The following is a 17,012-nucleotide window of genomic DNA, read 5'->3' on the forward strand; positions in this document are numbered from 1 at the left end:
CAGGTAGAGCTTAAGTGTGATTATTAGGCTTTTAATGAACTCTCACAAGAAAGGGAAGGAAGATTGGAATCTGTCAGTGTCTGAATACCAAAGGTGAACCTGAGGCATGACAGAGAGGCAGGGAGCTGGGATGTCTCTGGATGTTATACTATGAGTCTGGAGGATTTTTCCCTTAATTTTCTTTTTGTACTGCCCAGGCTACCTGCTGCTGCTATTGTCACCCTTCTGCTTGCTTTTGATTGTTCTTTCATCCTCTCTGATCCAAGACAAAGTACAGCCAGAGGGAAGGGAAATGTGCTGTTGGGGAAGGTGAGCAGTGTAGCAGTGCATAGTTGCTGGTAAGAGAATGGGTTGTTGCCTTCATCCAAGTTGCAATGTGCCTGTGTCACATGGCTGTGACCAGCTGAGACACGAGCAGAGGTATCAGAACAGTGGAATGCATGATTATCACTTCTCAGTTCTAAGCTTTGAATTCAGAAATGAAGGGCATCTCCTCTGTCCTGCTGGAGAAGGAGAAGCTGCAGTGAAAGGGAGGGAGGCTGTCAGGGCTGTTTCCAATATGACTGCAGCTACTTCTGCCTGGGAGGCTGTATTACAGGCAGCAGTTCATGTGGAAGCTGAACAATGCACAGCCAACCTCAGTTTAACCTTTCCTCTTTCCAGCTGTAGTTTTGAGGTTGAAACTGTCCTATAATATTTCTGCTTAGAGGCTTTTGGAATCTAATCTCTTGTAGACTATGTTAGAATGTATCCTTAATTTTCTTAACTTAGCCCTTTCCTCAGACATTAAAAAGACAAGATTCATTAGAAGGGGAGGATCTTTGGGAGGATGGGACTGTAGTAAGGCCAGGTAAACAAGTTAATGAAAGTGAGTATCTTTAGTATCACTTGGAGTTAATTTTCAACAGTGAATACAAGCAATACATAACATCAGGACATGGGAAGGTACTTTCGGTATTCTTGCTGCTGTGAACTGTGTTACCTCTGTTTAATACATATCTCAGAGATGACCCAAGTCAATGCTGTCAGAGAGGACCTTTCCTCCTGCATCATCTTCTCCTGCACCCTCTCCAAGTACATTGGCAGGTGAAAGAAGGTTCAGTCATTCAACTTTGAAAACTGGTGGTTAGAACTTATGTAACAGAGAAAGCAAATCTGTATTCAGGCCAAAACAGAGTTGATATTCTTCTGATGGTGGATACAGAACAGACACTCATTCCTTTCTTGGCTACCTGTATAATATTTCACATTGTTAACAATAAGAAGAACTGCTGGTTTAGATGAAGTGGGGACAGAAGAATGCACTGAAGTGGCAGAAAACCTTCCTGTCTGACTAGTAGTGGAAAATTTTACCTTTTCCTAGGTTTTTTTCCACTTGACAAGTCATATAGAAGAATTTAAAAGACTTAAGAATTAAAAGCAGTGTGACTCTCATTGTTGAATGACTCAGTCCACGCACACTTTATCAGCAATACCTGTTAAGTATGCTGGGTCTCTGCATTGCAAGGCCTATGAGTTCCAAGTTCCTAGTCCAGAACTTGGACAGGAACAGACCACAGAGGGGGGAAATGACAGTTGCTTGAAGCAGAGTAAGAAGAGATGGTATTAGTAAGCACAAGATAGTGTTTAGATGAGTTTGCCTTGATAAAATAGTCTTTTTTGGCTGAAGAGGGGCCCCCACGTGTGGACAGTCCAGCCTCTGATTTAGGAGTACTCCTGGATTCCTGTGTGGTTGCAGGCTCCCACATAGCAGCATCCACGAGTAATGCTTTGGCTCAGAAGCAGTCCTGTCCTGGCAGATGGGGATCTGGACTCATGTACTTGTGCCTTCATCACTCTTTGGCTGGATTATAGCAATATGAGACACCTGGGCATGAAGCCTTTAGTGTTTAGAAAAATAGTTCATGCAGAATATTGCAGCATATGCTTGTGGTAAGTTCTGTTACTAGGAAAACATGAGGCTTGCCCTTTATTTTCTGTCCCTGCTTAGCATATAGTTTTTGAATTGCTTTTAGGATCTTGGCCCTTATCTTTTGAGTAACATATATTCTATTCTTAGTAGTGGCCCAGAATGAAATTGGAAAAGAATGTTGCCCTTAAATGAAGTAATCTTCTAAAAGATTGTAAGATTCCTCAGGAGTTTATTCTAATTTCAGGTTAACACCTAGAAAAATTTTACAAGCACTGTTTTTTTATTTTTCACTATTACTGTAAGGCTTTTTCCTATGACCTTGGTTTCTCTAAAGTAAAAGTAAATTTCTGCTGAAGCAAGACAATCTGTAGCCTGCATGTCTCTTCTCCTTCCTGGAGAGAAAAAGTGTGGTGGATGAGCAGCATAGTTACTACAGGGGCAGAAAGATACAATAAAGTATACTCTGAAAAGCAGCAGAACTGAAGAGTACTGAAGGTAATTGTGACTGGTATTTCAGAGGTAGTAACACTCTTCCATCTCATGTGAGTGCAGAACACAGAAGTGTAGGGAGTGTGGGCTATTTGCTTGCACTGTACTTGTGATCTGTTACTACTTTGGCATCCAGAAGCTATTGATAGAAGCTCTAGAAATAGCTTGGATTTTCCATTTGCAGACTTGCACTTAGCATGAAGCTGGTCAAACCAGCTCTGGGTGAATGTATTAAACATTGGATTATGTTGTTTAAAGCTTGGGCTTTTTAGATAGTAGATATGAGTAATTTCATGTTTTGGAGGTTTTTGGTGCATTGCTGAAGTTGCTTATGATGTCCTTCAAGATGATAGCATCCTAGCAAAAGAGAAATCTTAGCTACTGGGAGCTCTAGAACACAGTGAGATATCTTCTGAATAGACAATCCCCATGGAAATGTAAAATTCTGAGCATGGAGCTCAGACCACCTAATAATTCAGGATGGTCTCTGTAGAAGGAAGTTAATGCAAGCATACATGAAGGTACAGAAACACTTTTGTTTAGAGTACTGTCTGTCTGCCAGGGGTTCCTATTCTTTTATTTGAGGATGAAAAATTAAAAGCATAAGCTGAAAAACATGGTGAACCTAATTGCCCTCTGCTTGGAAGTACCAAGGGAGACTTGAAATGGCTCTCTGATTGTGCTCAGTATCTTCCAGGATCTGGCTGAAAGTATATTTCAACAAATACTTCTGGTATGCTGCCAGTAAATGATTGTTAAAATGGAGATTATGAAATCATAAATAAGAACCAAATATATGACAGGGCTTTTGTCACTGTTTTCAAAACAGAAGTGCTAAATCCAGGAAACTTACAGTTAAACTGAAAAGAAATTCAAATACTTTAAGCTGTGGAAATATGTGGAAAGGGGATCCAACTTCCAAATGCTTTTGTTGCCAGCTGCTCTGAGTTTGTACGTAGTTTAAGCTGAGAAAAATATTTTTCCCTCTTTTAACCTTGCCACTCAAAATTAGTTATATCATGGGGGGTTTGTTTTCCCCTCCCCTGCTTCCACACATGTATTTAAGGATAAGTTTAAGCATTTTTGTGGATTTGCTGGTATAGTTCTTATGGCAATAGGTATTTCTCAAAATGGCTACCAAGTGAGGGCAGTAATGGCATAGTTTTAACTGAGAAATAAGGTCTTTGTTTTTTTGGCAGTTCTTTCTAAAGGAAGGATTATGGGGATTTTTGTCTTTGGTTTTTGTTTGTTTGTTTGTTTTTGTAACGTGTTAGCTGTCTTTGTGTAGTTCAGCTTCTTCTGAGCTATGGGCAATAATTGGGGAAGGATGAAGAGAGATGACTATTAATGAAAAAAAATTGGAGGTGCATTCTTTTCTGAACATTATTTCATTGCATAACCAGATGATCCAACTTTCTCTCACTCTCCATTTTTCCAGAATCCTGTGTCCTTTTTCCTGCGTTGAGGCTTCCCCCATATCTACTCCCCTTTTTGTACAGCTAACCCTGCTGTGCTTGGTACATACTTTTCCTCTTGCTGGGGCTTGTTTGGGTAGCATGTGTTTGACTCTCCCCTCAGCCTTTCTTACTCCCCTTATCTCTTTTGAGACGTTGGCATCTTAAGCTCTTGTGGTACAGGAGGATTGTCAGAGTGAAGGTGTTTTTTCTCTTGTTGGTTTTTTGAACTGGAGCATGCTTGCTGTTATGAGTGGTGGTGATTATCAGTGGCTCATACTGGTCATTCTACCTACCAGATGCTCTGGTTTCTGCCCTCAATTTTTTAAAATTGATTTTTCTCCACAGTCTGAGACCTAAAATATGTATTGAATTAGGATTACATGTGATGTAAGAAAATTATTGCAGTTGGGCTAGATTACTGTTGTAGTTCCTTTCCAGCTGCAGCTATTCTATTGCATTATATTCACATTCTATGATATTATTTTTTCTTGATGTGTCCTTTGGGGATAAAATGGTATTTTGCATTTGATGAAGTCTCATTACATGCATTCTCTCCCTGGGTGTTGCTGTTGAGTGGTCTGTATGGTGGTCTGTGATTTGTAATGACATGCTTGCTGTATTTAGCAAGAATGCCACTTGCTCAAGAAATACTGTGAATTTTTATTTCTCTTTACAGATTTGCAACAGTGAGGTATGACCAGGCATCCAAGAACATTAAAAACCAGTTCATGCATCTGACCAACTACAGTGTCAACAAGAAGAGTGGAGATTATGTCAGGTACTTGGCTGGAAAATAGAACCCATTCTTCAGAGGTTGGGTTAGTTTACCTGAATTGGTCTAATGCTGATCCATAGAGGTAGGCCAATCTCCTCCTTTCATTTATTTTTAGCTGTGATGATCCTGAAGTAGAGGATTATGGAAACAAATGGAGCATGAGTGCAATGCTGAGGTACTTAAAACAAGAGGGAAGAGACACTGCAGGTCAGTAAAAATCTTGTTCTGTTATTTCTTTGTTGGATCTTGATCATCTCAGTAGTGTGAATTCTAAGCAGTCAAGGAAGAGCCCCAGTGAGTCCCATTTAGCACCAGAGCAGGGTGGAGGGAAGCATTGTTCCTTACTCATGAGAGCTGTGCATTTATTCCCTATCCCCAGAGATAAGGCTTAACCCCTTCCTTTTTGCAACTAGTGTTCTGAGACTTTCTCAGGGTGTGTTTCTTAATATTTTACCTACATTTCCCCTTTCTTAAGGTCATTCCATTCCTTCTAAAAGCTTCCCTCCCTCTACTGCTCCCATGGCCTGTTCGGTCTGATGAGTGACCAACCTCTGGACAGCTGTGCCAGTTTGAATGACTCTTGGATGTGGTGTCATCTTTCCATGGCTCAGGTTTTTGCTGGGTGTTTTCATTTAGTCTGTGTTTCATATAAAATAGCTCCCTCTTCCACACCTTTGCCAGGTCTGCTGGTAGTAACTGCATCTGCAGAGTAGAATCCAGGTATATCCTTTAAGGGATAATTTACCTGTGATACTGAGGCATCAGTAAAATTACTGATAGCAGCTATGGCCCATATTGCTAATGTTGCCAAGGAACACTCAATGCTGGAGAAAGGGGTTTGAATCTGGCTTTCAGATGGAAGTAGACTTTTTTTTCCATCATGTGTGTGCATGGCAGTCCAATCGCTTGCACCATATGTGTTCAGCCAGCTGTGAATGTGCAGTTAATAATATTAATACATCTCCACACCTCACCCCAACCTCAAGTATAAAATATACTCTCTTAATAATTAAGCAAACTACTGAGCAATGCAAGCAGATTTCTTTAACTATACATTACAAGACATGCACCTTTCTCTGATGCATCTGGTTCTGGCCATAGAGAGGCAGAATGCTGGCTGAAAAGTGCTGGCCTTGTCTGGGCTGGCAGGGTTTTTGTGCTCTGGGTTGTTTATGTGTGCTGGGATGTTTCCATGCTGTGTTGGTTCCACTTAGTTGTTTTCTGGTACAGAAGTTCACATCTGAATTTGCTTGCATGATCTTTCTGTAATTGTTCAGGTCCCTGCATGTCATCATGTGAGCATGAGAAATAGTAATTGTAGAACTAAAGTAAACTCTCTAGTCAAGTGGTTTCTAGAAGATACTCTTTGAAGTAGTGATTGCCAGATGTCTGTGTGGATTTGCTTGTGCTCCCTTTGAGGGGTGGGGAAGGCTGTCCTTTCATCTTTATTAACTTTTGAGACTATGAATCCAGTATTTGTTCACTTCTCCCTTCTCTCACTTCTCTATTGCTTGTCCTTGAAAACAAAACCAGTGTGGTGTTCTTTCTATCACGTGACTCATCCCAAGTCCAGTGTAGAATCCAGGTCTATATCTAATGTACATCTTTTCTTGCCTTTTGCTTCCTCTGTCTGCTTAGACTCCTGTTCCTGAGCTCTTGACAGGCTCATGCAGGAGCTGGAGAGCTTTCTTACTATAGGTCAGCAGGACTGGGAGCTGTCACCAGTCATAAAATTTTGAAAAGATTTATGAACTTTGGTATGGGAACAGCTGCTTTAGAGGAAGGTGCAGTGTCACAGAACAGTTATCTCATAAAAGTTCACAAGAAACATTTTTATATCTTAGTGCTATGGCTTATTCTCTGTAGTTTGAGGGCTTATCTCACTAACCCACTCCTGTCTAACTTTTGTTTAATCCTTCCTATACTCTGAGTGGGCAGTGGTCAGACTCCAGCTGACTTGTGCTGGTGTGTTTGCCATACGTTTGTTTACCTGCACATCATTCTCACATTCTCATTTGTGAATATTTTTGCACTAAGATATGTATGCATGTCTATTTACTTAGGCTTGCATGGATTTCCAAGCATCATTGCTTTGTCATCCATAGGGTCTCATTTGCTTTGATTCACAAAGGTGTACCTCCATTTGCATATTCTCATGCCTTCCTGGATATTATGTGTTACTTCACAATCTACTTTTTTCCTTTTTCCTCCTCCCTCCCTCCCCTCCTTGCAGCACTGATGGCCAGCGTGGAGGACCTGATTATCAAGACTCTAGTTTCTGCTGAGCTGTCCATTGCATCAGCTTGTAAAAGTTTTCTTTCACATCGTGGCAGCTGCTTCGGTAAGACACTGGGGACATCTTTGTTGATTGCCTGTTGAGTACTGTTTGGAACCTCCAGCTTTGACATGCTAGAGAGAAAGTGCATTCCCTAGTGCAAGAAAGCTGAATGCTATTTTGGTTGTTTTGGTGGTTTTTTTTTTTTTTTTTGTTTTTTTTTTTTTGTTTTTTTTTTGGTATAAGCCTCAATGAGGGCAAGGTGCATCAAATCTCAGTTGACCCTGTGTCAGCACCATTGATCAGAGTCTCGTGCAAGAAAATGAAAATAGGATGATGAAAAAGGACTTGAAAGGGAACTTGGGGAAGTGCTGGAAAGTTGGTGATTTACCAGTGCCCTTGCAAAGAATGGCTGTGGGTGATTAAACATGTTTTTAGAGCATTTGCTATTTTCTCTTGAGCCACCTAGCAGTGTAGTTTTGCCTTTTCCTGGTGTGTGAGGATGGGAGAAGCCGTGTGTGGCAGGCAGTGCCTGCAGCGCCGCTGGCGGGGATGGAGCGAGTGCCGCGCGGGGGCGGCCGAGGCCGGAGCTGCGCTGGGCGCTGGCAGCGGCTCTGCAGAGCTCCCTGCCAGCACAGGCTGGGAGCAGCTCCAGAAAGCAGCGGCTGGTACCACAGTGTGCCTTCTCCCACTTTCCAGTGGCTGCTTCCCAACCTTCCCTAAAGAGGCCTCCTCCTGCTCCTAGCCGTCCTTCACTCATGTGGATGCATGCACGAAGATGAAGTCTCAGTCAGTGCTTAAACCAAAGGCCAAGCTTGGCTTAGGCTATCCTGTGTTTAGGTATTGGGACTTATATTTAAACTAGGTGTGACAGGTCAAATCCCTTTATGTGGTCCTTGAGTTGCACTTAGATACTGACAATTCTGCAGCTTTCAACACTCCTGCATAAATGCATCTTTGGATATTTGAGATTGATAAGACAGTCAGGAATCAAGGAGCCATGACTGATAGGTTGTTTAGCTACCTCTCTGACCATAGTTTCTCCTGACTGACTCTGATGCCTTTGTTGTAAGTTGAACGACCTGGTCATACATGGGGATTTATGAGTTAGATAATAGTCTCAGTGAAATGGCACTTTATTGGCTAGTTGAAAAAAAGACATGTCAAAACCACTTTAGCTGCCCCTTTTTTTGGCTTCTCTCTTTTCCTTCCTCAGTTGTGTCTCCAGAGCTGTGTATATGGAAACTTATGTTCCTAATGTACTTTCTGCTGGGCCTGGCTCTGAGGTTATCCCACTTCCTGCTGCCTCCCCAGGGCTGCACTAACCACCCTCTCAGATGCTCCCCCACAAATAAACTGTTTTGTTCCATTTATTTCAGTGTAAACATAAATTAAGAGCTTCCCAGGAAAGAGAGCTTAAGTAGGAGCCATACTGCTTCCCTAGGGAGACTTAGGCATTTCCAGAGCTCAGTACTTTCTGCCACCTTCCCCCCCACAATTAAGTGGTGGTCCTTGTCTCAAGGATTTGAACTTCCATCATGCTGTATGTTTCATTTGTCATCTGTGTGTCTTGTTCTGACACTTTTGGGTTGTATGACTTCTAACCTTGTAAATATTCAGTTTTTCTAGCTGGAAGTGTTCATAATGGTTCAGTTCATAGTTGTTAGCATGAAGGAGAAAGCTGCAAACGAAGACTTCAAGGCAGCGTGTTGAGTCTCAGACAAGAGCTTTTTTTAAATTTTTTTTTCATTCTGAGCTCTGAACAATGAAACTGAGTGTGTGTCCTGAGGAGGGCTGATCATGTGAAAAGTATCTCAGACTTCAGAAACCTTTATCTGAAATTCAGATGCAGAGATGGGTCTTGTTTGGAAAACTCCTAAAAAATATAACTAAGTTGTATTCTACTCTAGTGCTTGTAATGCTGTTATAGGGAATAGAACTCTTGTACAATTGCCATTTTCTGCCTAAAAAATTAAATCACAAGTACTTATTTGTCTAGATGAGGTTGCCCACTTTATTTCTCTAATTGTTTAGTACTGCACAACTGTAGTAAGTTTCTTTCACAAGTAAGTGTTTTTATATGTAGTGTACTTGATTCCTGGATTTAAAGGAAGAGAGTTTATTCATGGCTTCTTCATTTTCTGAGACTGCTGAGACAGGCTGATTCCTGCTACCAATGCATGCCTAGAAAGAGAGTGCTAGGTCAGGAGGGTCCTTTTTCTCATGTCAAAACAGAGTGCTGGTGACAGTTTGTGTAAAGAGTGAGTTCCATTTTGGCCATGTAATGTGAGCTATTTACTGCATTCTAGTAATAATCAGTTTTCAAAGGACTTGGGATGCTCAGTTTTGTTCCTCTGAAGTGCATCACAGAAGCACTGCAAGTACTACATGATTTTGTTGCCTTGTTCGTGCACTGTTATTAACAAAGTGATCCCAGTCATCTATTTTCTTCTTTGTAATTAGCTAGTAATTCCTTATGTAAAATTAAGCTCCTAGTAATAATTGTTTCAACCAGTAAGTAATTCCAGAGGAGGGCATGCTTCAACTCTTCAGATCACTGCCCTGTCCTGAAGCTGGTCACCAGCTGAGTCAATGGTCACCTCTGGAGCCTTCTTTAAGAGAAAGATAGATAGATTTTGCACTTATTTAAGGGATGTGACATCTCAGTGTGGGAACGGGAGGTACACATGCCCAAGATGATTACAGACTGCATTTTTCTCCCTCCTGAAGTAAGCATGTCTGGGTAGGCTAGAATAGGCAGTAAGGCCTGCTTTCAGGCAGAATGAAAAATCTCCCTGTGGGATTGGTTTAGTCGGGTAGGAAATGAAGGTGGCTGGGTGCAGCATGTATTTTTGCCAGCAGCCAGGTAGCAGCATTTTCTGCACTCACTGAAATGTGAGCCTAAAGAAGCAACAGATTGAAGTCCTCTTGTTTCATTTACATTCTAGGAAGCCCAGCTGTGACACTGTTGAGCTTGTCTGCAGTTAAGAAGGCAGGCCAGGATAGGGTAATGGGCATATTGATCCCACCAAAGCAATGAGTTTCTTATTTAGCTGCTTCTGTGTCTTAAGGCTGAATTGGTCAGGCTTTTGCTTCTAATCACATCTATATTGAGATAAAAGCAAACAATATGCTATTGTATGACTTGAGTGGTGGTGAGCTGAAGCTAAATGATTTAAAAAGTCTTCATTTGTGCCAAATCACCAGTTTCTCAACTGCCTGTGTTGCTGTTCTTCATGAACATTTAGCTTTCTTAGTGGTGGCAGTTGACATATTTAGGGGAAGCCTTTTGTGGTTTTGAACAGTGCTGACCTGCTCCATCATGAGTTTTCCAGGGCACAAAAAACTTGAGATTCTTAAGGAGTTTCTGTACACACTTATGTGATTTGAGGTGAGCCTATGCTTAGTGACTTAAGTCAACCATACATGTACCACACATATTTCCTATGTTTTTCTAGTTTCTTACATGATATGTGACAGAAAAGCTGAACAGGGATTTCCTTATTTCCTACCATTACCTTTTTTTTTTTTTTACAAAGCTTAATCCATTCTATTTTTATAGCATTAGCATCAGTCTTTGCTTTGAAGCCAGTATGTAAAGATGCCATTGGAATCTGAAAAAGGTTGTAGACTCCTCTGGCTACAAGTAGATTCAGGAGGCCTGTACCCTTCATGACAGGTGTTTTGATGATCTGATTGGCGAGGTAGATTTTATAATGTAACTATATCTTCAAATTTGACTAAACTGTCAGCTGAGTGTGAAGGGTAAAATGAGTTCAAGGGATAGGTCTTCTAGTCATAGCTTCTATAGGAACGGGGGGTCTGTCCCTGCACTGTTTTTCTTACTTGTCACTTCATGGCTTTAAGTGGTACCTGTCTGATATTGATGATTTAGTACCCAGAGCTTGGTTGAAAGACTCAAGATCCCCGTTGCTGCAGAAACTTTCTGTTTCTCTAGGAAGTTGTTCTCAGCTTAGTAGCACCAGTTTTCTTCCTCAGAAGGCTAGAGCAGACCTAAAAAGCTTTTATGGCTGTTTTTGGGTCACTTAGGAAATGACCAGCACTGTCAATTTATCATCAATGGACTTGTGTTACCAAAGTCAGAATCAACCCTGGCTTCTCATTCTGTCTTCTACCGCCGCTGGTTCCCCTGGTGGCATTAGGGTCTTCACCAGATAGATGACATCAAAGTGAGGAACACCAGTTTATTCTTGCCTCATGGCTTTCTCGGAGTGTAAGAGCTTGAAATCGGAACTAATGAGGTTGGGAAGCATGCTCTCTTTATCCTTCACTTCATGTATTCATCTAGAGAGTCAGATGGCATTTATTGTAGTCTACCTGGTATTATATTTTGTTAATTTGCGCACTTGAGTTTGTTGAGGACCAAGTAGCCACATATCTACTCTTAAGTTCCTCAGTGCTGGAAGGGAAGTTAAGTGGTGTCCTCAAGTGGTTACTGGAATATGAACGTCTTTGCTCGCTCTGGTATCACACACTGGGTTGAACAGTGTGTTTTATACCTTGTGCGTGATAATTTATTTACTCAGTAAGATTAGGATTGCAAAGGCAGCTGAATCTGCACCAAGACTCCCATTCTTTGATGTTAGCCTTGAAGCTACTTGTCCTCTCTTATTGGGTCCTTTTCTGTAATAAGATAGAGATAAAACCTTTTTCTGTTAAAATAAAGTTCTCTTAAAAAGAGAATTAATCCTTAATATAAAACCAGAATGAATAGGAAAGAAAAATGGAAGACTTGAATTTCAGTGGCAAAATTTCCTTGCATTAGAAATGTCTGTAACTATGCTCCTACATAAAATGAGGAGATAGGTTTTTATTGCAATATCAAGAAAGAGTTACGTGCTGTGCAATTTTTTTCCCACTGTTTGTGTCCCTTCATAACATCAGGTTATCTCCATTTAATTGTAGAGTATGTACTTTGCAGTAAAGCTTTTTTTTTTTCTCTAGGGAACAAGCTGCAAAGAAAGACGAGAATTACAGTGACCCTTTAGGAACTGAGCTTATTCACGCTGTGGAAAAACATGAAAAATTTCTTTATGCTACTGTGCTATCACTTGTGACTTAGTTTCTGTACTTAGAGAGAATAACAAATTCTTTGGGGATATTTTGTAAAAGAGAGTGCTGGTGCAGTCTCGGAGAGGATTGTAAGATAAACTTGGAATACATGGGAGTTTACCAGAACCGAAAAGCCTGAGACTATCTCTCTAGCCTTTGTCTTAGTCTTAGATAATGTCATTGGCAAAAAAATCTCTGGCTGATCTGTTGCTGTTAGACTGCACACTGAAGCTAGGCCTTCTTTTGGGAGTGGGAAGCTCAGTCAGCAGTGAATTCTCTTTGGGCATTAGAGAAGGAGCAGGCAGGCTGTTCCTGCTGAGTCTTGGAAACAGTTGGTACCTCCTGATATAATTCCAGTCTTTAGCAAACCTTAGGGGTGAAACATGCTATTGTGGATTCTCGTAGCAAGAGAAGGCACTATGGAAACTTGGTATCTTAGTTTCTTCTGTTCTTCCCTTATAACAGTAGTGGCACTAGGTGGCTTGTCATGAACCTAGCATTGCCACAGTATGAGATATGCTTTGCTCTTTCAGTCGTTCTCTTTACCCTCTCTGCAGAGGGAAATGGCAGCCTTGCTGAATTTGGTAATTGCAGAGGATATACTTTTAATTATCCTATTAATATCCTATCATGTGACTCCACATCTTTGTCCTGCCTGTGTATTTATTTTTTCAAGTGGTAGTGGAGTTTCACAGTGGAAGGGGTACTGTGACTACTGTGTTTTATCTAGGAAGTACATTTTCCAGATGTGGTAGAGGGCAACAAGATATTTCTGAGTAAACTTCTGACTGTTCTGAGCAGATCTTTGTGCTAAGCCTTGCATGGAATCTGTGAGGCTTGATTCAATTGCCAGAACGTGGATATTATGTAGCTCCTGATGCCGTGAGGCAAGCAGAGACATCTGTCTAGGGCTTGTAGACATGTCTCAGAATATGTGAAACTTGGGGCATTACAGAGCAACAATGGAGACTTCCTAGGAGACCCTAAGTCATTGCGAGTGGCTTTAGAATCTGTGTTTAACAATGGAATTGAGTCAACAGGGATACCCTGAAGAACTTATTGTCCTAATAAATAAGGCAGACACAAGGGAAAGGAATGCGAAGCTCCAGCAGCATGGTTAAAGCTAGCTGAGGTCAAAAGGTTTCCCATGTGTATTTGAAAAAATGGACAGAATGACTAACTGGGTGGGAAAGATGGAGCTTTAAAGAGCCAGCAATTTGCAAGAGAATTGTGTGGGAGAGGAGCACAAAGTCAGAGAAGCCAAAACACTAGGAAAGGGCCTCCAAGGGGCCAAGGAAGGGAATGGCCAGCAGCAAAAGAAGCAGGAGCTAGTCAAAACAAAATGCACTTCTTCCTGCCTGGGGCTGGGAGGCTGCAGACCAGCAGCTGCTGCAGGCCCACTCATTGCTTCTCTGCCTTGGGCACGAGCTGCTGAGTTTTCTGTGCTGTTAATAGTCATGGGTCTTCACCAAACCTGAGACTGTATTTTGAAATGTATTAAAGTCATTCGGAAGTTTCTCCTGGTCAAAATGCTTTGCTAATATTTACACTTACTATCCCCACCTTCTCCTTTTCCCTCTACCGCAGCCATCCCTGTCTGGGGAGCAAGAGAGCAAAATGTAGATTCAGCCTCATTTCTTTGGAGTGAACCAGTTCTTTAACTCTCTGCTGTTTTTGTTTCCCATTCAATGTCTGGCTACAGACTCTAGAAGAGTGAGCAGGCAATGTTCACTGTTCTGCCATTTCCCCCCTTCCAAGCCTCCCCCCTGACCCTAGCTCATTGACTTCCCATTTTAAGCTGCATGAGCTTTTGCACAGCTGCCTGCATAGGAAGATCTTGTCAAGCAGTCCAGCTCCCCAGAGCCAGCATCAACGTCAGGCAGGCGACAAAAGGCCAGGGCCAGAATTAAAGGAAAGAAACATGGCAAAGAAGTTCTTCTGCTTTTATTTCAGGCACTAGGGAACTGGTTAATTCCATGAAAATCCTTCTCTGCCATTACCTTGTTTTGTGGTGTTTAAAAAAAAAAAGTTTAAGTTCCCTGATGATTACAAAGTCTATTTCTTAATGCTGAAGGAAGGAATTGCATTAATGCCAGCTTCTGATTTACACTCATCTTTGTGCATCCTTCTTGCAACTCTTTCCAAACTAGAGAAAACCTGTATAGAGAGTGAAATAGTAAAATCAGATTTGGAATGGGAAGCTGGCTCCCATCTGACCTGTGCAGAGCAGAACACATATAGCAGATGTAATATGTTATGACTGTTTTAGAAACTAAGGAAAAGATATTTCTGTTGTGGTTTGCTTCAAAGTGGCAAGCTATCAATAAGCTAAAAAATTATGGGAGGTTGTCCATGTAGATGGAGTTGCTGAGGAGAAGTCTGCTGTAACCCCATGGGATGTTGCAGAAAACATACAAGAATAATTAAAAAGAAGCTGATGCTTGAAAGAAGCAAGATTTTCTCTAGCTGACTGGAACAATGAATAAAGGGATTAAAAAGTGGACAGGAGAATGAAATATTGTTGTTTCCAGGATCCGGTGGAAGAAGTAGATTTAACCTGCTATTCTTGTGTCAATTCTATGTGAAAGCAAGTAGTAGAGTTCTGTATGAACTACAGCTTGTGAGCAGTAAAGAGATTTTTATTTTTCTACATAATACTTTCCTAATATTTTTGTTCCCCTGTTCCCCCCTGCTGCCAGGGCAGAATATATTTAAGTTTAATTCTGAGGATGTGAAATTGCCACTTGAGGAATGTTATTATTTGTTCATCCCTAGAGAGTTTACTGGATTTAACATATATAATTTAGATAGAAATGACCTGGTAGAAACTAATGTTGGACCTTATGTGAATGTTTAAAGATGCAGTGAGGTAAACTTAGTGTCTGCTGTGTTCTCAGAGCTCTATGGTTTTGATGTCCTTATTGATGACACTCTGAAACCCTGGCTGTTGGAAGTGAACCTGTCCCCATCATTGGCCTGGTGAGTGATTCCCAATTTAATATCAGGCAGGGACTGTTGCTGGAGATGGTTGTCTTGGAAACATGTGGTCCAAGGAGGGCATGGTTTCCTGATGCCTGCAGATCTTGTTCCACAGCTGATTGGCAGAGAGGATACTCCTTTGCTTTTTTCCTTTGGATAAACAAACTTACTGCAGCAATAGGTTTTGAAAGAGCCCAGTTGGGTTTCCATTTACTTTTTAATTATTTCTCTTCCATTGTCACTGTTAATGGTTCATAATCTCTCATTATAGATAAATTTGGAGCTCTGTCAGATGATTGTGTTGGATTTCAATCTTCTTGGCTGATAGAAGCTTTTAGATTTTGGAGTCCAAGCAGAGTTCAATCAGTTACACTTTACTTGAGTATGTAGAGGAGTTCTTGGGCTCAGTCTAGTACTCTAATCAGATAAATTCTAAAGAGTGAGTGTTGACTTGGCCCTTATGCTGACCCTCATGCTCTAATGGAAATTGAGGATTTATTTTGGTAGGTCTCTCAGCTATAACTTTATGTGGAAGAGGCATAGTTAAGTGTGGTTTTTAAGACTTCTACAACAGTAATTTTTATCTACTTCATGAAATGTAACATACATACATTCAAAGAAAAAGTTTCTAGCCCTAAGAGGTTAAACAAAGCTGTATGTGTCTCCATTAGGACACTACAAGTTGTGGAAAAAGGATAAACAGATTAAGCCATTGCTCTCTGATCTTTACCTATGTATGTGAAAATCACCTAATTTTCTTCTTGTTTTTACCTGTTTTAAGAAGGCAAGGAAGCTATATTGAAAGATATACTAAATGCTGATGCATTCCTCTCATTTAATGCCAGACAAATAATTCCTATTATCCTCTGTTGCATGTGGGGACAGTGATGCTCCTTTGGACCTGAAGATCAAAGCTAGCATGCTTTCAGATATGTTCACTCTTGTAGGTGAGTGAAACGAAAAAATCTTTCAGTCTTTCCCTCATTTAAAACCAGTTAAAGGTAGGTTTATGAGTTGCATGTTACTAGATGAGTATAATAGATGTGACCTCTAGTTAAGGAGAGCAGCTGTATTTAGCACTGAGAAGTGATTTATGGACATTTCAACTTCAGAATAATCATCTGTTTGTGATGCTTAGGTGGTTTTAAGAGTCCCTAATTTGGTATTTGAAGACACTGCTCTCTTTAGCTTTCAGAGTTAGTATTCATGCATTTTTTAAGTTGAATGTGTCAGTTTTGGTTGGGTGACTAGACTTGGAGTACTGTCTAGAGCACAGTGTCCCTTACATCTTGATTAAGTTGCTTGATGCAATTTGCCTTAGTAGTGAAAGAAGTAAAATTGTCATCAGGTATTCTGCTCAGCTGTTTAAAAAACCAAGTCTATCTCTGCTATTAGTAACTGATTCAGTGCTGCTATTCAGTAACTCATTTATTGATTTAAGTACTTGGTCTTGAAGCAAGTTTTTGTTCAAAAAATGTAATGCAATTACAGTTTAGGATTAAACAAAGCAAGGTATAAAAAAGAAAAGGATCCTTATTGGTCCTTGGGGAGGGACAAGAAGGTCATGTATAGACTGAGATTGTGAACAGAAATGCTAGATTCATCTTTCAGGGTTTGTCTGTCTTCAAGTTCTCATGCAGCTCTTGGTGCCCATAGGCTTTGTATGCCAGGACCCAGGCCAGCGGTCAAGCCGGAGCATTTATCATTCGTCTGAATCTGTCAGAAGAAATCCATACCAGAAGCTGCAGGTAAGTGAATTTTACAGGCCCTGGCTGAGGAGCATGGGAGGAAGTCATTCTCATAGAATTTGACTCATGAGTGAGAGAGGCAGTGAGTGAGATTATCTGGATTTCTAGCATAACTATGGAAGATGAAATCTTTAACTGTAGGGGTGGTGGGGCACTGAAACGCGTTGCCCAAAGAGTTTGTGGACTCCGTATCCCTGGAGGTGTTCAAGACCAGGCTGTATGGGGCTTTGAGCACTTTGTTCTACTGGAAGCTTCCCTCCCCGTGGCAGGGGAGTTGGATCTAGATAACCCTTAAGGTCTTTCC

General features: G+C 41.0%; 1 protein-coding gene across 1 annotated transcript in view; it reads left to right on the plus strand.

Moving 5' to 3' along the window:
* Positions 1-17,012, plus strand: part of TTLL5 (tubulin tyrosine ligase like 5) — a 123,628-nt gene that overhangs the window by 17,313 nt on the left and 89,303 nt on the right. Inside the window, 6 exon segments of the mRNA XM_036384352.2 lie at positions 4,535-4,636; positions 4,749-4,840; positions 6,867-6,974; positions 14,879-14,960; positions 15,846-15,907; positions 16,617-16,708. Of these exon segments, the coding sequence (XP_036240245.1) occupies positions 4,535-4,636; positions 4,749-4,840; positions 6,867-6,974; positions 14,879-14,960; positions 15,846-15,907; positions 16,617-16,708 (538 nt within the window).

The sequence above is a fragment of the Molothrus ater genome, chromosome 6, assembly GCF_012460135.2.
Source record: "Molothrus ater isolate BHLD 08-10-18 breed brown headed cowbird chromosome 6, BPBGC_Mater_1.1, whole genome shotgun sequence".
NCBI lineage: Eukaryota > Metazoa > Chordata > Aves > Passeriformes > Icteridae > Molothrus > Molothrus ater.